Raw genomic sequence first — 23163 nt, forward strand, 5'->3', positions numbered from 1 at the left:
CCTTATTATTTGAAATGCAGGTCTTGGTAAAGGCATCCTAACCTGCATTAGGTTAAAAGAAGTAAGATTATCGGAAGCAATGTTTATTGTTTGACCTACTCATTTGTCGTACCCAATATAAGATCTGTTTGGAAAAAATATCGTTCTCTGCATTCTAGAATTTATACTCCTCATGTAAGCGCACTGGGTATTCCAATTACTTTACAGTACCTGTTATAAGCTGGTGCATACTAAGAAAAACCTGTTCCTCATTTTTGACTATTCAGCATGAACTGTGAGCAAAGAAAAATAAGTAGATCCCATACACCAAGTAACAATCTCCATTGGCAAAATTTTAATTACAGTTTAAAGAAGTTGCAATATAACAGAAGAGTTGTAAGAATTGTGTGTTTGTACTTCTCGAGGTTATGAATTACTCTGATATTTGTTGCATACCTAGGTGTAGAGGACATAAAATTAGTATCTTAATACAGCTTGTCTGTGGCTTTCATGTTAATGTGATGTGCAATGACTAGAAAAATAGTTGATTATATCTATTTTGCGCTTATGATGAGTATCACCTGACACTCTGTCTTCTCCATGGTTCCGTGTCCCTCCAGTGTTAACTATGTAGTTTACCAGCTCTTCAATCTAATCTTGCAAGTTCTCCAAAGGTGTTGAACATCTTTGAGCCATTTGTCCACCACTGGCCCCACTCCCCCTCAAAGATGTCTCTAACATGTTGATTTTTTTTTCCCCCAATCATTATTTTAATCCAGAAAATCCCCTGGTATCATTTAGTCTTTTGTCTCAACCCTAATTAACTTCATTTGCTTGGGCACCAGAGGTGGTAAGGGATTTGTAGGTGAACGCAAGGTCATATTCAACTTGGTTCATTGAACCTGTGTCCTTTGCTAAAAGCCAGAAATCAGTGACAAGTGTAAAACATTATGGCATTTTTGAAAATGAGAACTCATTTATATTTGCTCTGATTTTATTTCATGTTTTCAGTGCAAAACACATAAACCACAGCTTTCACTTCTGACCACTTTGTAATTCTGTTTCAGTAATGTCAATGAGCACTCATCCAATCAGTGGCTTAGTTCTAATTTGTCCTCTCTACCCTATATAGGAAAAGATAACAACTTAGGTTATATTTTCTGAGTCCTCAATTCTGGCATGTTACTGCACCTGCCGCCAATATGTAAAGACTAAAACTAATATTTGCTGAGTGCACAATTGCAGTTTTATTGATCCCTCGTTATGTTTATGTTCATTTGTTTTTGTCTGAATTACTTAATCTAACGGCCTAGGAAACAATGGACTTGCTGCTACAGTATTCTTCGGAAATCTGACAAAGAACAGGTCGACTGAGCAGCAAAAGGAAAGTCACTAGTGCCCTGCACCCAATCTTTTTTATTATTGTTATATTGAAATCAGTGGTCAAATTGAAAGGCAGAACAAACTTGAGATGAATGACCTACTTCGGTTCCTATGGACAAGGATGACGAAAATTGACCATTATTTTAATTGCAATGTCATCAACTAATGACTCCAAATGAAGAATGAAAATAAAGACTAAATAGAGATTCTCTGTGCATTAAATATTCTTCAATCTGCATTCTGCATGCAGTATAGGAGTATAATCTACTTCCATCACTCTGGGATAACCATATGTCGAGCCTGTACATGATATTGTACATATATGGTTCAGCATGCTCTAAACCTGCATTAAATAAATCCATAGGTCTTAAGCCATTACACCAGTTTCCTCCCCTACTGCAGATAAAGGTTCTTTGTTCTTTGCTGTCTCGTTGCCAGAAATGTGGAATTGAGTCTCCAGTTTCGCCACAGGATCAGTAAAAATCCCTCGGGGAATTTTTGTTGCTCAGTTGACCTGTCCTTTGTCAGGTTTCTGAGGAGCCTGATGTAACAGTCACAATTGGCACTGGGCAACAAACATCAGAATAGGCTAAAAGAAAAAAACAGCTATGTGCTTCTCAGTTTATGAGATGACTGTAGCAGCAAGTCCATTGTTTCCTCAGGCGTTATATAAAGGAATTCAAACAAAAGCAAATGAACGTGAACATGACAAGGGATTAATAAAACTGCAATTGTGCACTTAGCATAAGTCTGCCCAGATCACAGAATTACAGAATCATTACGGTGCAGAAGGAAGCCACTCAGCCCATCATGTCTGCACCAGCTCTCCAGGATCGGGGAGGGATGCGACAGGATCGGGGAGCAGGAGGGAGGCGGCATCGACCCAAGGGTCAGGGAGGGATGCGACAAACGGCAGGGTCGGGGACTGGGAGGGAGGCGGCGACGTTTCTGTTTCAGGCACCCCTAGCATACATTGCAGCTTAAATTTTAACTGCCTGTTCTCTGGGGGTACCTCATTTAATTTATTATGCACTTATATGTGGAGCAAGACAGCGTGCATGCTCTGAGGTATCATCCTTTGTCAAAAATATCCACTCCATAGCTCAGCTAGTATAGAAAACTTACTGTACTACTGGACCAGAAATGTTTTTAACACTGCTGCTTTAGGCCAACCCTCGCACATGACAGGCAAACTTTGATCATGTGAATGCCCCTGCTGTAAGCAGTGCAACTGTAGCTAGACTGCTGATAGGGGTCACCGTGTTAGGGAGAGGAGGCTCATGTCCAAGTTAGCACAGTCAGGAGAGGCAGAAGTGTTTTAGCGATGCATCTGATTTCTCGGAGTTTGAACAGCAGCACAGTGCATCACGTGAAGCCTTTACAGGACATGGGTCACATCACTTGCAATCAATCTGACAGCAAAGCAGGTTAGACAGATCTCCCGCTCTCACAACTCTCAGCACCCCTCCTCACGCCCCCCACTGCTCTCATCATGGGGTCACGTCAACTTAAAAGCATTAAAGTGGGGTCACAGTTGGAAAATGTTTGGGCAGCACAGTTGTAGATAGTACACACTTGAAGCCATAGTGTGTCATCCTTTCCTATTTTAGCCATTTACTTGAGGATAAATCTTCAGGGAGCAATGAGAGAAAAAGAATCAGTTGCTGCATTTGAAATGTTAAAGAAAAATGTCAGTTGATTTTGGACTACACTGAGTGTTGGCCTGAGTTTGTAAGCTTAAAGGCAAAGAGTTGATGGATTACTGTAAATGGAAGATTACTGCATTATGGTTTTAACCTCAGCTATAATCACTGTGGGGTAGTGAGCATTTGGTGAAGAATGCAGAAACAGAAAGAAAATCAGTGGGCACCATCACTGATAACCTCGTGGTCCCACTGGTGCAAATCTGAAATTATGTCAGTCCCATCTGGTGTCCTGTCACTGGAGAAAGTTTAAGGAGAAAATTGCCATTGAGTAACACTTGAATATGACGATCGATAACAATACTAGGCATAGCACCGGTAGGAAAATATAAGGATTAGTTTCAAACCCTGTAGCTTCTCAAGGCTTAAAAGGGCTGCCCTCATTGCTTAGCTCATTCGCTCCTTAATTTAAATAATTTTATTGCAAAACAAATCACTGACGGTCTCAAAAGCTTTTGAGCTATTTATACATGCTGCTGTAAGAAGTACATTAATCATTTTACTAATCATTGTCTTATTGTTTTTGAGCACTAACTGGCCCATGAAGATAGGCAATATTCATCATTTAGTAATTAATGGATTCTGATAAGGTGACCTATGAGTCTGTGCGCTTCCACTTCGTTACAAAGATGAAAAAGAAATGTTTTATTATTCAGAGCTCATATGGATTCTTGAGATTTCTCGAGGCTTTGGTCCAATTTGCCATTTAATTGACATCAAAACCATTTGGTGGGGAAACCCTTTTGTTTTGACAACAACGAAGTTCTGGTGAGATGTCAACTAAATAGCTACGTTGCTAGGTACTTCTGTAATTATAACAAAACTAATCTTATTCCACCACATAGTGGTTGTATAAATCACAGAGATTAACACGTTTTTAATACATCTGCAGAATTAATAGGCCACATTAATGCGTTGATTGTTTTTAAAATATTTTTGGAACAAATGTATTAAAATGTCAGGAAGGTTATTCTTCATTAGTCCTATAGAATATTAAAAAGGGCAACATGAAAAGGTAATTTTAACAGAATTTAATGCTGACTTTTTAATTAAAGCAATGTGCTATACATCACGTATTTTAAAAAATGATCTAAACAAATCAAATTATTTCTGTTCAACAAAAGCTTGATTGCCACCATTCAAGATTTTTGTAGCCATTCTCTTTCAGAGAGCAATTGTTGGGCTTCATGGTCTTAAATACAATTGATCTTTGTTTTGCAATAACACTGGACTGGAATTTCCATTGGATTCTATTACTTGCTCTGATATTCTTAAGATCCAATTGTTACATGATAAAATCGCTGCATTGTTGATTTAAATTTAAACCTAAACCAAAATTTAGGAACTTGACAATATATAAGCTCACAGTAACATTGTTAGATGTACGTTGTTTAAAGTCCACAAAACCAGCTATAGAATCATAGAGTTACAGAATGTTTACAACACAGAAAGAAGCCGTTTAGCCCCTGTCAATCCATGCCAATTCCCTGCAAGAGCAACCCAGTTCCACTCCCCTGTCCTTTCTCAATAGTCCTTTGTTTTTTTTTCCCTTCACGTACTTATTCCTTTTTGAAAGCCTTGACTGAATCTGCCTTGACTACCCTTTCAGGCAGTGCACTCCAAATCCTAACTACTTGCTATGTCAAAAAGATTTTCCTCATGATGCATTTGGCCTTTTTGCCAGTCACCTTAAATTGGTGTCCTCTGGTTCTGGACCCTTTTGCTCATGGGAACAGTTTCTCTCCATCCACCCTGTCCAGACCCTTCATGATTTTGAACACCTCTATACAATCCCCTCTCAACCTTCCCTGCTCTAAAAATAACAACCCCAGTTTCTCCTATCTATCCTTGTAATTGCAAACCCCATCACAAGAACTATCCTTGTAAATCTTTTGTACATCTTCTCTAAGGCCTTGAAGCTCTTAAAATGTAGCGCCCAGAACTGGACACACTATTCCAGCTGAGGCCGAACTAATGCTTTGTAAGGATTTCCTTGCTTTTGTATTCTGTGCCTCCATTTATAAAACCCAAGATCCCATATGCCTTTTTAACCGCTTCCTCAATCTGACCTGTCACTTTCGATGAGTTATGCAAATATGCCACCAGATCTCCTTGTGCTTCCTATTTCCATTGAATTTCATCCATCAAGCATCCACCAATCCACCAGCTTGTCCAGGTCCTTTTGAAGTCTTACCACTATTCTCCTCACTGTTCACTACAATTCTAAGTTTTGTCACCTGCAAATTTTCAAAGATATCCAAATCCAAGTCACTAATATATCACAAAAAGCAGTGATCCAGGTACTGACCCCCGAGTAACCCCACTGTACACCTTCTTCCAATCCAGAAAACAATCAATCAACACTACTGATTCCTGTCACTCTGCCACACACTGGGGCCATGGTGGCATAATGTCACTGAGCCAGTAATCCAGAGGCTCAGGCCAAAGTTCTAGGAACATGGGTTCAGATCCCACCACAGCACCTGGTGGAACTTGCTTTCAATTTTAGATTTTATGAATTGAATTTAAGTCTCAGTAATGGTGGCCTTGAAACTATCACTGATTATCATAAAAACCCAGCTGGTTCACTAATGTCCTTTAAGGAAGGAAATCTGTCATCCTTACCTGGTCTGGCCTACATGTGACAGCAATGTGGTTGACTCTCAACTGCCCTCTGAAAAGGCCTAGCAAGCCACTCAGTTCAAGGGCAATTATGGATGGGCAACAAATGCTGGCCTTGCCAGCGACGCCCATATCCCATGAAAGAATAAAAAAAAGCCAACTTTGTATTCATGCTGCCACTATGCCCATTATTCCATTGGCTTCAAGTTTGCTAAAAAGCCTGTTATATGGCACATTATCAAAAGCCTTTTGGCAGTCCAGGTGAACCTCATCAACCCTCTCTGTTACCTCATCAAAAAACTCATCACGTTGGTTCAGTTATCTCTGAACTTTCTACATTCAGCCTGGTTCTCACCTATATGATCAATCTGGCATATGTCATGTCTGCTTTATTAGCTTCTTCTTATTCTCTCTCATGATCCAGGGAACTCTGGTTCTGGTTGCCCTACCTTTTCTCTTCAGGGGAATGTATGTAGATTGATGCCAAACCATCTCCTCTTTAAAGGGCGCCCATTGCTCGATATACTTCTGCCTGCCTATCTTGATTCCAATTTGCCTGGATCAGATCTGTCCTTGACGTGCTGAGGTTGGCTGTCGTCCAATTAAGTATTTTTAGTCTAGATTGCTTTTCCATAGCTAATCTAAACCTCGTGATACTATAATCTCTGGTCTCTAAATGTTCCTCTACTGACACTTGCTCCACTTGACCCACCTTGTTCCCCAGAACCAGATCCAGCAACGCCTCAACCGGTCGGAAACATGAACACACTTCAGAACTTCTTTTCCTCACTCTGCCCGTTAGATTTTCACTACCCCAATCCTGTATTCGGACAATTAAAGAATTGGCTGCTCTGACTGCTTTTCTCTTAGAAGTTGAAGTCCTCCGTAGTCCAGTTATAAATAGTTCAGTAAGCTCCAAACCGACAATGACTTGCAGTTCTGTGAGATCACCTTCATGGGAAGTTATGTAATGTACGCAGTCTTTCTGATGTATTCGCTCACCGAAAGAGGAACTGCAGAGCTGGCGAGACTGCCCTTTGAAGATAGGATTGCCTGTTAAGTTTCATTAAATCCCATATCAAAAGTAATAGTACCAATTTTGCCCTTTCTCAGTTGCTGACATCTTGCAGTATTTATTTGCATTTTTATCAAACTTCCCCCCCATCACTCATGAATCAAAGAATATCTTTATCTTCATCAATTATTGATCAAAAGAATCCCCAACTCTCATTGAAGGGCCACCTCCAATCCATCATTTAAAACTTAAGGAAGGAAAAGCCTCCATTTTTAGTTGAAAAGCTTTTCCAAAGAAAATATACATCTTTATGCCTACCAAGACAAAAATCTTCTTTTTTTTTTGGGTCACAGTGTATTCAATTATAACTCATCTGATGAAGGGAACAGTTAGGATTTTGTTCACTGAGGTTTTTTTTCAGCATGAACAGCCTTTTATTGCTCTGGTCTTCGCATTCATATTTTCTCACAGGTTAGGATTGAATGCTTCAATGCTTGCAGTATGGGCCACAAGATCATTACAGAAATGAATGTGATAAATGGGACTGCGAATCCACTGCTAGTCTTTTAAAACAGCTTGATCTGAGCTTGTGAATGCTCAGCGTGGGAACAGTGGACACTGAGGGCCATCCTGCGGGATGGGTCCTGCAGGCCTGCACTGCAACATGTATTGGTCATACACAAAATATGAGACACTCGAGGTTAAAGCACTAAGGTAAAAGCAAAATACTGCGGATGCCGGAAATCTGAAACAAAAACAGAAAATGCTGGAAAAACTCAGCAGGCCTAACAGCATCTGTGGAGAGAGAATAAGAGTTAATGTTTCAAGTCCGTATGACCCTTCTTCAGAGCTCTGATGAAGAGTCATACAGACTCGAAACCTTAACTCTGTTTCGCTCTCCACAGATGCTGCTAGGCCTGCTGAGACATTCGAGGTTGTTTGGGAACATTGGAAGGGAAGGAGGCTTCAACATAGTTAACCCTTGTCTTTCCATTAGTTGACTGTAAAGTTAGTGACTAAAACCCTCTGGATTGTTACTGAGAGAAATGGCCATTTGCAAGTCGTGAGTGCAATTTAAGTGAGTTGCTATATTCAGACATATTTCTTCAAATGATCATAAAATATGGAATACAATGCCAACATTAAGTAGAACATCTTTAACATCAAAGCTAAAAGTGCCTGCTTTTTCATGGAAATGTAGTTATCAAGCTGAAAATCTCTTCTCAGCTCTGCTGTCAGAAATGTACCTGCTGGACCTGAAATAACATAAATGTGAGGAGAGATGGTGGTGTAGCAGTAATGTCACTGAGCTCGTAATCCAGAGGCCCAGGCTAATACTCTGAGGACATGGGTTCAAACCCCGCTATAGCAGCCATTGAATTTAAATTCACTTAAAAAATCTGGAACTGAAAATGTGTCTCAGTAATGGTGAAACAACATATCGATTGTTGTTAAAAAGCCACCTGGTTCACTAATGTCCTTGAGGGAAGGAAATCTGCCGTCCTTACCTGGTCTGGCCTGCATGTAACTTCAGACCCACACAGCAATGTGGTTGACTCTTAACTGCCCTCTGAAATGGCCTAGCAAGCCACTCAGTTCAAGGACAGTTAGGGATGGGCAACAAATGCTGGTCCACATCCCATGAAAGAATAAAGAAAAAAAAACAAGTAGAAGAGTTTTGCCTCCACTTCCTGCAACAGCACAGAATTACTTTGGTCCATCCAAACCTGCTCATTGCTTTCTTAGCCAACTCACCAGGGCTTTCTTTGATGCTGATCTGAACCATTCTGCACAGGGTTTCCCACTGGCACAGTTGGACTTGCCTACTCACTGTGGTCTGTTTTCTCGATAATGCCCCAGTGCTGCATGCCATCTCGCTCTGCTAAAGCCCTTTTCTTTAGAGCGTAGGGTAAGAATCTGTGCTTCACATATTTTGGCTTGTCCCTAACTTCGCATTAAAGTGCACCAGTTTCAGACTGAATAAGTGCTTGCACTCTTCCGTGAGGATGTCCACAAGCCTTTGATGATTTTAATACTGGCCCAGTTTAATTTCAGGCTACCGAGCCAATCTCAGCCCATCAATGAGGGACTTCAGAGACTTTTTCCCTAAATTACTTTTACAGACAAGTGGTCTGATTTTCGTATATTACTTGGACCTTTATTTTCCAAGGACTGGCAACAGTTGTCCGGAGTAACATTTCAGTATGTTATTTTGTAGAGGCATTTTCCAGATCCCCGTATACTTTTGATGATAAAATAGCTGCCCCAGCTCCAGCGTCCAATTCAGATTCACATTTAAGGTGTTCTATTTGGATAGAGGCCACAATTTCATATTGCTCCTTTTCTTTTAAGGAGTATACAGGAAAATGTGTCTCCGTTTCATCAGCCTCACCTTGTGGTGCAGTTTCTTCCTTGAATTCGTCATTGAAATCAACATAAAAGGCTCTGGATTTTTTGTCTTTTCTTCTGTTGAACTACGCACTCATGGCAAAAATTTTAAATGAGACAAAATGGTTTACTTATTTGAAACACCTTGATTATTTAATGGACAGCTTCTACCACTCAGATTAGTGGTTAGTAACAATCTGCTGGTGCTCGAGCATGTTTGTTGAACTCATACACAACGGCATAATAGTTAACGAATGATACAAGGAAGGCTTCTTAATATTCCCTGCCACATCGTCACCATTCTCTCTTTCGGAATCATTTTCAGGTTTGAATATTACTGAGTGAAAATCTTTTAAGCTCAGTGGGAAGTCGCTCATTGGCAAATTTAATTTGATAGCAAATGCATGACTGATAAACAGAAATCCCATGTGAAACCCTGAAACCGCTTGATGTATGGATTCAGTCCACTAGAGAAAATTAATATTACATTTAAAACTGAATGAAAATGACTATAAATAAATTTCTCGGAATCTTAACACTGCAAGGAATGCTTTTTATCGGAAGGAGCAATCTCTCTGGAATTGTCTGCTGAGTTTATATTGCAGCTACAATAGAGATCCTGATAGTTTGGTTGGGTGTGAAATGCTGTCGAGCTACATTTACTCTTGGACAGGTTTATTGGTTCACCAAGCTAACACACATGCTGAACTTTGCCTCTCCTGAGGACAAATACTGAATAAGCCCATCAGATGTTTATACCCAACCTGGGACAAAGGCCAGATTTAAAGATACAAGATTGAAGAAATTGCCTTTATAAATATGTCTGTTTGATATTACAGTAAATAAAATGATAGTGCAATATCTGAAGCTGATGTATAACTCTGGGAGATGCTCCACTTTTTCCTGTCTTTTAATGCACAGTAGCAGGTACTGGCCATTATCCCATAACCAGTGAAGGGAGAGAAGAAAACGAGAAGCCTGCAATTTCTGGAAACCGAACATAAAACCAGAGCTGCAGAAAATTTACATCAAGTCCATCAACATCTGTAAAGAGAAAAATACCTTTGCCTTTCATGATCAAGTCACAGTTGAAGTGGTTTGAGAATCGATGGGTGACCTACAGGTCCCACAAGGGATGTTTGGGCCTTCCCATGACTTATCGTCTTGCCAGCGAGCCTTCCTTTGATACCGACCGGTGGCCTTCTGTTGCTCAGACTCCTGCTCCCATCCGGCGCATTCAAATCACCGGGCCTCGCAATGCCAGGCTTGGGCATGTGCTCACTCTCCCGCCCGAATCCAGCTCCCAGTTAAAATACCCAGCAGATCCCATTAGAATATAAATGGATAAACAGACACACCCTCTCTGGGATGATTTACCTCTTTAATGGGTTGCTTGGCTTGTACTTCCACTGAGAAGCAAATGTAAAATACTTTGTATAGCAGTTGAAACTGTCAATTTAGGTGAGTTCTGTTTTACAGAAGTTTTATCATTATAAAGTTAGGAGTAAGAAGGCAAGTCAGCCAGAAAGTTTTCATGTGAAGTATAATATACTTGTGGAATAACAACAACTCATACTTATATAGCGCCTTTAACATAATGAAACATCCCAAGGCGTATCGCAAGTGCAATATAAAGCAAAGTATGACAGCGAGCCACATAAGGAGATGTCGAGGCAGAGAGATCGAGGGCGGGTAGTCCAGAGCTTAGGGCCTAGGCAACCAAAGGTACGACCACCAATGGTGGAGCAATTAAAATTGGGGATGCTCAAGAGGCCAGAGTTGGAGGAGTGCAGAGATCTTGGAGGGTTGTGAGGTTGGAGGAGATTACAGAGCTAGGGAGGGGCAAAGCCATGGATGAGAATTTTAAAATCAAGACATTGATTGACCGTGGTCCAGTGGAGTTCAGCGAGCACAGTGATGATGGGGGATGGGACTCCCTGTGAGTTAAGGTAAGGACAGCAGAGTTTTGGATGACCTCAAGTTTATGGAGGGTAGAATGAGGGAGACCAGGCAGGAATGTGTTGGAATAGTCAAGTCTAGAGGTAACGAAGGCATGGATGAGGGTTTAAGCAGCAGATGAACTGAGACAGGGTGGAGTTGAGCACTGTTACACAGATAGGCAGTCTTAGTGATGGCATAAGTATGAGGTCGGAAGCTTATCTCAGGATCAGATGGGATACCAATGTTGCGAACAGACTGGCCTAATCTCAGACTGTTACCAGGGATGAAGGATGGAGTTGTTAGCGGAGGAATGGAGTTTGGAGCAGGGACTGAAAAAAATGGCTTTGGTCCTCTTAATATTTAACTGGAGGAAGTTTCTTCTCATCCAGTACTGCTTACTGGATACGCAGTTTGATAATTAAGCAACAGTGGAGGAGTCAAAAGAGTTGGCGGTGAAGTAAAGCTGGGTATCATCAGGATACTGTGAATGACGTCATGCCTTTGAATGATGTAGCAAAGGGCAGCATGTAGATGAGAAATAGGAGGACGGGAGCCAAGGATAGATACTCGGGGGACACAGAAGAAAACAATGCGGGAGTGGGAAGAAAACCCATAACAAATGATTCTCTGTCTACAGTTCGATAGATAAGAATGGAACCAGGTGAGTGTAGTCCTTCATCCTAGAGCATCATATTCTGTTGTTTCTTTAATCCATGCATGCAATCACCTTCAATGGTATTGGCCTCCAAATTTATTCCCCTTTATTCACTCACAACTACACTTTCAAAATCCCAACTGTCTGGCCTTTGACCCTCTGTTTGCCCTCTGTTAGACCCCAGCTGGACTACAGTGGAAGGATGTGGAAGAGGATGGTGAGGTCAACCATATCAAAGGCTGCAGGCAGGTTAAGAACCACGAGGAGGGAAAGTTTACCTTTGTCACAGTCGCATAGGATGTCATTTGTGACATTAATAAGAGCCATTTTGGTACTGTGGTAAGGACGGAAACCTGATTGATGGGATTCAAACATGGAGTTCCTGGAAAGATGGGAGGCAACAACACATACAAGACTTTGGAGATGGGATGTTTGTTTACAAGGACAATGGGGCCAAGGGTTGTTTTTTGGAGAGGGGTGATGATTGCAGATTTAAAGGAGAGAGGGAAAACACTGGAAGAGAGAGAACTATTTGCAATATAGCTAACATGAGGGCCAGAAGGGGAAGTTGGGTGATCGGCAGTTTAGTGGGAATAGTATCAACGGAGGAGGTGTGGGTCTCATAGAGAAAATGAGCTTGGAGAGCGCGAGAAGGGAGATAGGAGAGAAAGAATGCGAGTTCGAGGCAAGGACGGGGGGGAGAATTAAAGGAAGTTTGGCCAGGAAGGGCTATTGGAAGGGAGGAAGATGGCAGAGGCAGCTGATTGGATTGTCTCAACCTTAGTGACAGAGTAACCCATGATCCCCTTACACTTGTTGTTGGAGGTGAGGGTGAAGGGAACAGGAGAGAGAGGTTTAAGGAGACTGCAGTAGAAAAAAAAAGCCGGGGGTTATCTTTCCATTTCAGGATGATCCCGGAATAGTGAGCCGTTTTAGCAGACGAGAGAGGGATAGTGTTTTAAGTAGTCCAGCCAGGTCGGGCGGTGAATGGCTCAACCAGTTGTCCGCCATACCCTTTTAAGTCAGAGTCCCTAAGGCCTAAGGGAGTGACGGTGAGGGTCGTACCAAGGTAAATGCCCAGAGTGAGAGAGAGTAATGATTTTATTAGGGGCTAGGACATCAAAAGTGAGGGTAAGGATGCAGCTGAGTGAATCAGAAGCTGCAGAAAAGTTGTGGCAAACAGAGGGTCAAAGGCCAGACAGTTGGGATTTTGAAAGTGTAGTTGTGAGTGAATAAAGGGGAATAAATTTGGAGGCCAGTACCATTGAAGGTGATTGCATGCATGGATTAAAGAAACAACAGAATATGATGCTCTAGGATGAAGGACTGAGAGAGGATATGAAAAGGATTGCCCCAACCAAAAAGTAGTGAATTTGTTGAACCCCATGACTGCCTTCTGTTTCCAAAAATTGTGAGGTTTTCCTCCTGCTTTGCAGTTTTGGATCAGTGAGTCTAGTACGCTTCAGTAGCAGTTTTATTTTAACGTATTGCACTAGCAGAATTATAGTATTCATGGTTCTTTAGAAGCCTTTTATTTAGAAAATTTTCATTTTGACCATGCACAGGAATTAAATCATCCATAACCGTAGCGATTCCAAGTGTAGAGAATTTGGACTATACAGTAAATTGAACAGAGGCAACTAATTTTTTACTTGCATTTTTATTAGATTTCCAGCCAGTTAACATTTCATTCTATCAGACTGCCATAATTCATTTGGCTCTTTGCCTGAAGCCAGTGTACTCGATATCCCTCAGGAATTATTTTGCAAGGAAAACGGATTAATGGCAAAACTTGGGGAAAAGATTTCTTTAATCAGAAAATCTCATTTTCTGCTGCCACTACAGAAGAATCGGTAGCAAGTTTAACAACTATTTCCATCTCAGCCTTGTTCGGGCTATTCAAGCCCATTGCTCTATACTTTAACTATATCAGTAACCATGTACAGGTCTAGCATTGTTCTGCCTTGGACAGCTCTTTGCTTTTTGGAATAATAAATATAGTCATGTTATACATATCCAGCATAGGAAGATCAACAAATATGCTCAAAGACATATACTTCAAAACTGTCACCTCAACCCTGGTTAGCTGAGGATTCAGATACTTCACTGGCAGTACTAGTGTGAAGTAGATATTAGGGTTTTGAGCATTTAGTTGTCAGTTTTACTGTCGACTAGATTTTTTAAAAAAGAGAAAATGCTGGCATTGCCTTCATCGATTTTTTTGGATGGTAAACACAATTTGTCAACACATGATGTTCTGTACTTAACTCTTTCCCCTGAAAGAAAGTAATTTTGGGGGGGGGGATTGGAATGATTGATGTGGTTAGTTGGTCAGCTGAGTGGTTTTTTTCCCTTCGTTTAATTTTGGGCCCCTCGCTCTTTGAATCCAAGTGTCATGAAAAAGATCAATAAACATTGAGCTCACTTTAAGCATTATCAGAAGACTTTAGATTGCTGTCACTGGTAGCCAATGTTGCTCATAAGGTATGGAAACCGCTGTGCAACTCTATTACTGTGTCTCTTTTTAAGGTTCAGACTGGTCAGTTAAGTGTCTTAATTTTTTTTAATTAAAATGATGTCAGGTACAAAGAAACTGAAATCTGCCCTTATTCCCTTGTGGTTCATAACGCAAACTCCATTTCAACCATGACAATCCTATCACTTCTGTTTGCGGTGTGACATCAGTCTGAGAGAGATGTCTCTGATAAGATTATTCCAACGTGCAGTCTCATGTCAGACTCATGGGGCGGAGTTTTACAGCCCCTGTCGCAATGGGGGTGGGGCCTTAAAATTCCAGCCATGATCTCCTTAAAAATGGCTCAGTGCAGACAGTTTCAATATTCTTCTTTTAATTTGTTGTTCCTTATTGACAAACATATTGACAACACTCCTTATTGACAAAAGATAATGCCTCTCCTCAATCTTATTGTGACAGCTTTAACTTGATGACCACCACCCCCTCCCCCGTCATTGACTCCTGACCAGAGGCAGTGGTTTTCTATGTTCGTTATATCAAAACAAAATTTAAAAACCTCTACTAAATTTCATTTTAGCCTTTTCTGCTCCACTGAGGCAGTTCCAGTATCTCGGGCTTCTCCTCATAACTGTAGTTTCCTATCTGTGGTCATATTCTCCATAGGCTTCATTGCTTTTTCTATAAGTAATACATAATACTCTTAACCAGTGCTCTGAAAAATGTATTCTTACTTCTTGACTCTAGTACTGTGCTATCTTATTTATTAAACCCAAAATGTTGTTGGTCTTCTTTACAGAAGACTTCTGCACGCTTGCTCTTTAGGGAATTATGTATGCGAACTCTTAAGGTCTCACTGTTCATTTACCTTCTTCAGCTTTTTCAATTAAATTTAACCTCCCATTTATTGTTCTTACTCTAGAAATGTATTACCTCCCTCCAAATTCCACCCTACGCGTGGTGGAAACCAGTTCATGTTGGGGTGCTATTCCGTAGCTGTTAGCAATCTTTTGATGCCTCCACAACTGGTCATTCTTTGTGTGTGACCTCAGACACCAATGGTTGGGCATTGCCTGGTTTGTCCTTAACAGGTTTGGGCGGGCTTCTACCTGTTGCTGTGGTTCAGGCCCAGCTTTCTGGGCCATTTAAGGAGCAATGGTGGTGTAGTGGTAATGTCACTGCACTAGTAATCCAGAGGCCCAGATTACTGTCCTGGGGACATGGGTTCAAATCCCACCATGGCAGCTGGTGCAGTTTAAATTCAGTTAATAAAATCTGGAATTGAAAGCTAAAGCTAGTGTCAGTTATCATCGATTGTCATAAAAACCCATCTGGTTCACTAATGTCCTTCAGGGAAGCAAATCTGCCATTCTTACCTGGTCTGGCCTATATGTGACTCCAGACCCACTCCTGCCCTCTGAAATGACCTAGCAAGCCACCCAGTTCAAGGGCAATTAGGGATGGGCAACAAATACTGGCCTTGCCAGCAACACCCACATCCCATGAAGGACTAAAGGCAAAAAAAGGCATTCATCACAGGATTCCTGCCAACAGGCTGTGGTGCCAAAGCTTTCAGCAGGCAACAAATTGGAGGGAAAGGACGCCCTACAATGTCCCCTCCCTCCTTTTTTGGGGGTCTTTCTGCTTCTACCCCAGTCCCACTACTAGCTTCTTTTCAGGTGGTCCCAGGGAGATGGTGGTAAGAGGAGCAGACAGCAGGATAGTCAGCCAGGGTTCACCAGCATGAGGTGGGTGGAAAAGGAGTGACCGACTGCAGTCCTGGCAGAGGGAGGAAAGCTCATGTTGGGGTAGGGCGCTTCATCATTTTTTTTTCCCCTGTTTTCCTGCTTGATTTTGGGCGGGATAGCAAAGTAAAATCCAGGCCCAAAAGGCATTGTGGCCAAGTCCGATCCTGCCCTGCTCTAAGAAGCATTTCCCAGCAGTAATCACTGAACAACCACCACAAGTAGGAGACTCCTTCCCCCAGTTAGTCCATGGTGCCTAGACCAGTTGTAGCACCTGTAGTGCCAACTCAGCTATCACAGGTTAGCTAACACAAAATAGGGATTGAATTTCTGAACTTCTCACTGGTCGACCTTTCTGTGGCTTCATTGATGGAATTTGGTTTCTTTGTGTTGCAGATGGCATGGGCCGAGTTCTAGCACAGGACGTGTTTGCTAAAGACAACCTGCCACCTTTTCCAGCATCAGTGAAGGATGGGTATGCTGTACGAGGTAAACAGCTTAATATAGTCTTCCATATTACAGCTGTTAAAGTTACATATCCTATCTGAACTGATTTCACTGGACACGTCCTGTATTTTTAACTCTTTACAGCTGCTGATGGCCCTGGTGATAGATTCATTATTGGTGAATCACAGGCTGGTGAGCAGGTGAGCATTGATGCTTTATTTTCATAAAATTGAATTTTGGACACTGTGGTTACTATCAGATCAGCCACGATCTCATTAAATGGCGGAGCAGGCTCGAGGGGCTGAATGGCCTACTCCTGCCCCTTGTTCGTATGTAAATCCTGAAGGACAAATAAACAGGAACTTTTCTGGTAAATGACTGAAATTGCCTTGTGGCACAAGTATAAACGTTTAAAAGTGAGAGTAGGGTACACAAGTTCAGGTTTATGGGTCATAAGAACAAAAGAAATAGGAGCAGGAGTTGGCCATTCGGTAAGATCATAGCTGACGGATTGTGGTCTCAACTCCACTTTCCTTCAGGCCCCTCAGAACCCTTTGACTCCTTTTGTAGATCAAAAAACCTGAGACAAGAAAAATGACAACACAAACTTAAAAGAGAAACACTGGGCGGAATGTTCCGCACCCACCCGCCTCCGGCATCTTCCGGTCCCGCCACAAGTCAATGGACTTCTGGCTGGGCGGGCGCCACCTCGCCCACGGCGGGTCCCATCCGGGATGGGGCCGGAAAATCCTGGCCACTGTGACAGGTTAAAACTTTGGCTTTTGTCTTATGTCTTGACACATATTTCTATCTAGATTGAAAGCTGGAAAATACTATTCTCAATTTACTTCTCTCAGTTCTCAAAAGAAAATTAAAGTTGCATATTCCTTAACGAATAGGATCTCTCAAAACTGTTTTTAAATTGAAAGAAACTTACCTGTACTTCAATTACATTATAACATGTAATAAACTAGAACTCTGGTATAGTTAAGAAGAGTATGAAATGAGAGGTTTACCAACTCTCTGGACTTGAAGATGGGCTCTTCTGCAAAACTGCAAAGTCAATTGTTTCTATTCAGCTATTTTAAGGGCTTTTAAAATGATTTCTTTTTGGGATGTGGGCATCGCAGGCAAGACCGCATTTACTGCACATCTGCAGTTGCCTTTGAGAAGATGATGGTTGAATCACTTCAGCATTTGATGCAAAGGTCTTGTTATTCTCTGTAGCAGTCCAGTGCAACGGAGTGGATGCTGGGACACTTCAGAGGGGGGTTAGCAGTCGACCACGTTGGTATGGATTGTAGTCAGGTATAAGGAAGGACATTTCTTTCCTCTAAGTCTTCAGCGAGTGCCATCACTTCACACTGGCCACAAAATCTGGGCCATTGAAAATCTACAGATTCCACAGGGAAAAAAAATCCCTCTACCGCCATTCTCAAGATTTCTTTTGCCACTATTTGGGAGTGAAGAGTGGATTTGGGAGAAAAAGGAAAGAACAGTGTCCAAAATTATGTGGCTTTGCTTCTTGTCAATTTTTAAACAAATTCCAAAGGAAGTTATACAGGCCTGGATTTTACACTGATAATGATGGTGATACCGTCTGCATTTGCTGCTGCACACGTGCAATTAAACTTGAAAATCCAGAAGTTGTTATCGGTATTTGTGTTCTCCAGAGGGTGCGTTATTGAATACATTCCAGACTGCAATTAATGGGAAATTTAGGAATCCACTGTTAGGCTGTAAAAATTCTTAAATAAGTTAGACCTTATTGAATGAACTATAACTAGGATTTTAAAGGTGGGCTAGGATCATAATAAACAGTCTCACTAGCCCTCAAAAATAATGTCACATTTCTCCATTATGATAAGAAATTCCACATATTTTATTTTATTAAAGTTCGTTTATTATATCTTAGCTTCTACATTAATCTCATATGTATGTCCCGATCATTCATTACACTGTCTGTAAAAGATAAAATTTAGAAGATTAGGGATTTAATGATTTTTATTTTCTGATTTACTGTCTGTGAAAATACTTCAGTGTGATTGGTTGCTTACCCCACTCGATGCTAGACACCTGGGGAGCCACTCAACTTAGCGTCAGGTCAAACTGGCATCGGGAAAGGGGAGATCCGCAACGCAGAGATTGCTCAATCCTTATAGACAGTGTTCTTCGAGGTCGGTTGCAAGCGCTGTTCCTTCACTGCTGACTGTAAAAATCTAGCCCATCGTCTTGTTCACCTTAGATTTAGTTCACTGTAAGCTTTTGAAGTTTGACTAATAATCTCAAAGATGATTTTCTTTTATTCCTACATATTTTTGCAGCCCACCCAGACTGTGATGCCTGGTCAGGTGATGCGGGTAACAACAGGGGCTCCAATACCTTGTGGCGCAGATGCAGTTGTGCAGGTTGAAGATACAGAGCTCATCAGGGAATCGGATGATGTAAGTATATTTTGAAGATTTCACTCCTGTTCAGCCTGTGGAACCGGTAGAAAAATATTGTGAAGTGATTCAAGGATTCATACATAGATTTGTAAAAAAAAAACAAACTGTTTAGTTGAGGACTAGGATAGACTTTAAATATTGCCATGTTCATTTCATATTGATATTCTTTATGTATGCAGCATGATGTACTTCTAATCATGGTAAGTTGATAGATAGATGTTAAGCTTTTTTTTAAGGCACCATAAACAGTGCTTACATTTTAGTAGCCAGTCAAGCTTATGATTCCTTTTTTCTCTTAGGACACATGCGCACATGGCTACAAATATATTTTCTTTTTCTATGTGTTGTAGTTTGTTCCATTTAGTAAATTTCATAAGATATATGTTTCAAATTTTTTGTGTCCATTCGTTTCATTTTAATGTAACAATATATGACAGCAAAAAGAATGCCGCATGTTAATTTCTGACATAGAGATCAATTTCATGGTACTATCTCATATTTATTCTCTGGACATCGCTACCAACTTTTACAATGCGATAATGCATCTGATAATTCATTGCAGTGAAATCAAAAGCCATAATTTATGGCTGAGAGTTATGGCTCATTGTGAGTTCCACATGCTGCATTCCAGAATGTCATTGAGTGCTCATCAATAATGCTTTTAGATTAACAAAACAGTTACTTGTGGCTTCTCTAGCGGAGTGTTCTAGTTTTCCTTTTAGCTCATGTTGCAGTTTAATTTTGCAGGGCACGGAAGAGCTGGAAGTGCGAATTCTGACACAGGCCCGTCCAGGTCAGGACATCAGGTCAGTGTCTGTATTTTGCGTGACAGTTCTTTCCTCTGTATTTAGTAAAGGCAGAACATAATCGGGGAAAAACTGACTGTAAATTAGGGGGGAGCTCAGGGAATTAAGGGATACGGGGAGTGGGCAGGAGTTTGGATTTGAGGCCCAAGACCAGCCATGATCGTATTGAATGACGGAGCAGGCCCGATGGGCCGTGTGGTCTACTCCTGCTCCTTTTTCTTGTCGTCTTGCGTGTTCTTGTTCTAGACGCAAGTAATAAACAAATTCTGTTTCTTTTTAACTGCCCGCTACAAGAACAAAATAGGGAGCAGAGTGAAGAGAAGCTGACAATCGGCTCAACATGTCAAGGCATCAACATTACAAACCCGTGCTACCAATGTTCAATTTAATGTACCCTTCCATAGAACCTGATATGTAAAACAGAAGCATTGTTAGTAGTTTCCTTGTTAGGGGATGAAATGCCATCTGTAACTTTGGAATTTAAGGGCTCACAGCACCTTAAAGAGACAGTCACCCAATTAAATGGCATGGTAACACATCAAGCCAGTCACTGGAAAAATAACATCTGTCATAGCTGCATAAGATCAGTTCACTGCAACAGTTTTGTAAGTGTTGCTAGAGGGAGTCTGGCAGAGGAATGGAATACTCTTTGGAATAAGGCAATATAGATATTGGAAGGATGCATCTAGAGCAAGAACACACTAGAACACAAGAAATAGGAGCAGGAGTAAAGCCTGCTCCACAATTCAATACGATCATGGCTGATCTTGGGCTTCAACTCCACTTTCCCACCCGCTCCTCATATCCTTCGATTCCCTGAGAGACAAAAAATCTGTCTATCCCAGTTTTAAATATATTCAACAATGCAGCATCCACAACCCTGTGGAATGGAGAATTCAAAAGATTCACAGCCTTTTGAGTTAAGTCATCTCCCCTCATCTCAGTCTTAAATGATCGGCCCCTTATCCTGAGACTGTGCCCACGTATTTCAGATCCCCTGATCAGTGGAAACAATCTCTCAATGTCCAGCGTATCAAGCCCCTTCAGAATTTTATAGGTTTCAATGAGATCACCCCTCATTTTTCTGAACTCCAGAGAATATAGGCCCAATTTACTCAACCTCTCATCCCAGGGACCAATTTAGTGAATCTTTGCTATACTGCCTCCAGTGCAATCAGTGAGAATGCCCCCATCAGTGACAGGCAAAGTTCAACAAGCTTCCAACGTCGTAAGAAGGTTTAGGAGACTCAGCTGAACCTTTCAAGAATATTCTACACTAAATATGTCTGTTATCATATGGTATCAAACAAGAATAGCTTACACTTATTAATGGTTTGAATCATCCCAGACACTTCACAAACAGACATGTGGAAAATGCACAACAAGCCTAAGGAGTGGTGACCAAAATTTGATCAGTTAGGTGTTGAGATTTTTCAACTCACTCACGCCCTTGCATACAATCACTGGACTAAAAGGCTCACGTGGAATCTAATTCCTTGGCTCATGCACCTGTCATCGTACCTGTAGTATATTGAAAATTGCATTGTACATTTTGTCCATTTGAGGCTGCCGTACACAGCTGTACCAGCAGAAGGAGTCTGCTGTTTAACAGCTCATGCAGTTCTAATTCTAAATCTCTCTGGCCGAATATATAGTTGTTTCTGACCCAAGAACTTCACAGCACTCATCATGGGTTGTTTGCTGGTCATGTAGTTTCAGTTTTCTCGTTTTTCAAGGAGACAGCCTTTGATAAAGAGAAGTGCAACAGCGGGGGACACTCTTCTTAACCCCCATAAGGAGGAAGCTATCCAAATCCTTGGGAGATAGGCCATATTGGGTGTCAAGAGAAATGGAAATACAAGGTCAGGTGCCAGTGCAGGGTTACAATGACATCCTCCTTCTCTTTGATTTTATCCTGCTCTACTCATATTAACTGCCTGCAAACGATTTCACGAAACCCTCGTATCACTCCTGCTGAAAGTGATGTTTTTCAGCAACCCATTCAAATTGCTCTTCCTCTTTTTCCCCTAATATGAGCTGGAAGAAGTATAACTAGGCACTATTGGATCTGGCCCTGCCAGATCACTCACTCTAGCCTTTGCAGGCACTAATTTAGAGACATCCATCCCAGAAGGATTAGAGATTGAGTCAGAGGGGGGGATTGATAGACAGTGCACAGGTGAGCAAGAATATGACATTGTTAGCCGGAAGACCAGGTATGTTTTCCCTTGGACAAAGAGCCAAGGGGTCCAGATGAGAAATGTCATGCTGTTGGAGAAGCATGTTTGTAGAGCATCTGACAATAGGTGTTGATACTGAGTGCTGTATCAGCCAGCTGATCAGATGGAGGAATGCACTACCCACGTATTCATATTTGCAGGATTACAGCCCATTCTGGAGCAGTAGTGGGACAGATGGCTGAAAATGCACAGTGCCAGGCTGCCATTGCAGCAGCACAAGACACGAGGCCACCTCAGACCCAGGAGATTCCTGCTGAAGTGCAGCATTCGGTGACCATTCTAACTACACAGTTTGCAGCAAGCACAGGGCTGGACATGAGGGCCTCACACTCACACACTGACACTGAAAAGAAAGACTTACGTTTATATTGTGGCTTTTATGACCATAGGATGACCCAAAAGGCTTTACACCTAATTAAGTACTTTCAAAAGTGTAGTCACTATTTTAATGTCAGAATTGCAGCAACAAATTAAGGCACAGCAAAGTCCCACAACAGCAATGTGATTCTGACAAGATAATCTGTGATTTGGTGACATTGACTGAGGAATGAATATTAGCCAGGGCACTAAGACAAAGCACTATGTTCAGAAGCACAAGGCAAATGCACAGTAAGGATACTGAACACATTTATAGATGGGCCAAGGTTTCTGCCCACGAATTATTTCTGGCAGATTTTAGAAGTTAATGTCATCATGTGGCATGAATGAGAACTGTGCTTGAGGCATCCCTAGAAGCGATTAATGATGACACCTTATTATCAGTGGGAAGGAGGAAGATGTACACAAGAATGTAAATGCTGTGGCTAGTTGACATCCAGAGGTCTTCCTTATTTGGCATAAATGTGCACTTTAGGTGCCAGCAATTTTTTTCAGGCTATTGTTGCTGCTGTTTCTCTTGTCCTGCTACCCCATAGGTGTTAATGTTGCAGTCCTGTCACAATGAAGTGCACACTTTAGCTGTAAGTGGGAGCAGCTATTACTAATTGGGGAAAGGTTAGGGTATTATTCTTAGGTATATATAAGAACCGGTTTCCACCTGTGGGTGAAGAGGAAAAGGGAGTTTGTGCCTGTGTTCTTTGGGTTTTGTGAATAAAACTATGTCCAGGAAAGACTGGCTCCAGATTCCTCCTTTACTCAGTAAATGAGCAGTAAATTATAACATAGAGGTCCTCATTCTCTATGAAGGCAGAATTGCGTGACACACAGGACACCGCCATGATCTTTGAGACTTTAGCCAGCCAGTTTTGTAGCACAGCCCCTGATCCATCCAGATGCCTGCAGCAACACTCCAAACTGCCAATAGTGTGCTCATTGATGAC

General features: G+C 41.5%; 1 protein-coding gene across 10 annotated transcripts in view; it reads left to right on the forward strand.

The window, feature by feature from the left end:
- The window catches only part of LOC144693365 (gephyrin), a 447589-nt gene that overhangs the window by 369201 nt on the left and 55225 nt on the right, over positions 1 to 23163 (forward strand). For 6 of the 10 annotated variants that reach the window (XM_078563214.1, XM_078563208.1, XM_078563211.1 and 3 more), the window contains 4 exons: positions 16301 to 16393; positions 16496 to 16551; positions 18643 to 18795; positions 19546 to 19604. In XM_078563214.1, the coding sequence (XP_078419340.1) occupies positions 16301 to 16393; positions 16496 to 16551; positions 18643 to 18795; positions 19546 to 19604 (361 nt within the window). The remainder of the gene's footprint in view (positions 1 to 16300; positions 16394 to 16495; positions 16552 to 18642; positions 18796 to 19545; positions 19605 to 23163) is intronic. The other 4 variants (XM_078563215.1, XM_078563213.1, XM_078563212.1 and 1 more) reach the window with 1 other exon arrangement.

The sequence above is a fragment of the Cetorhinus maximus genome, chromosome 18 (assembly GCF_964194155.1).
Source record: "Cetorhinus maximus chromosome 18, sCetMax3.hap1.1, whole genome shotgun sequence".
NCBI classification, from domain to species: domain Eukaryota; kingdom Metazoa; phylum Chordata; class Chondrichthyes; order Lamniformes; family Cetorhinidae; genus Cetorhinus; species Cetorhinus maximus.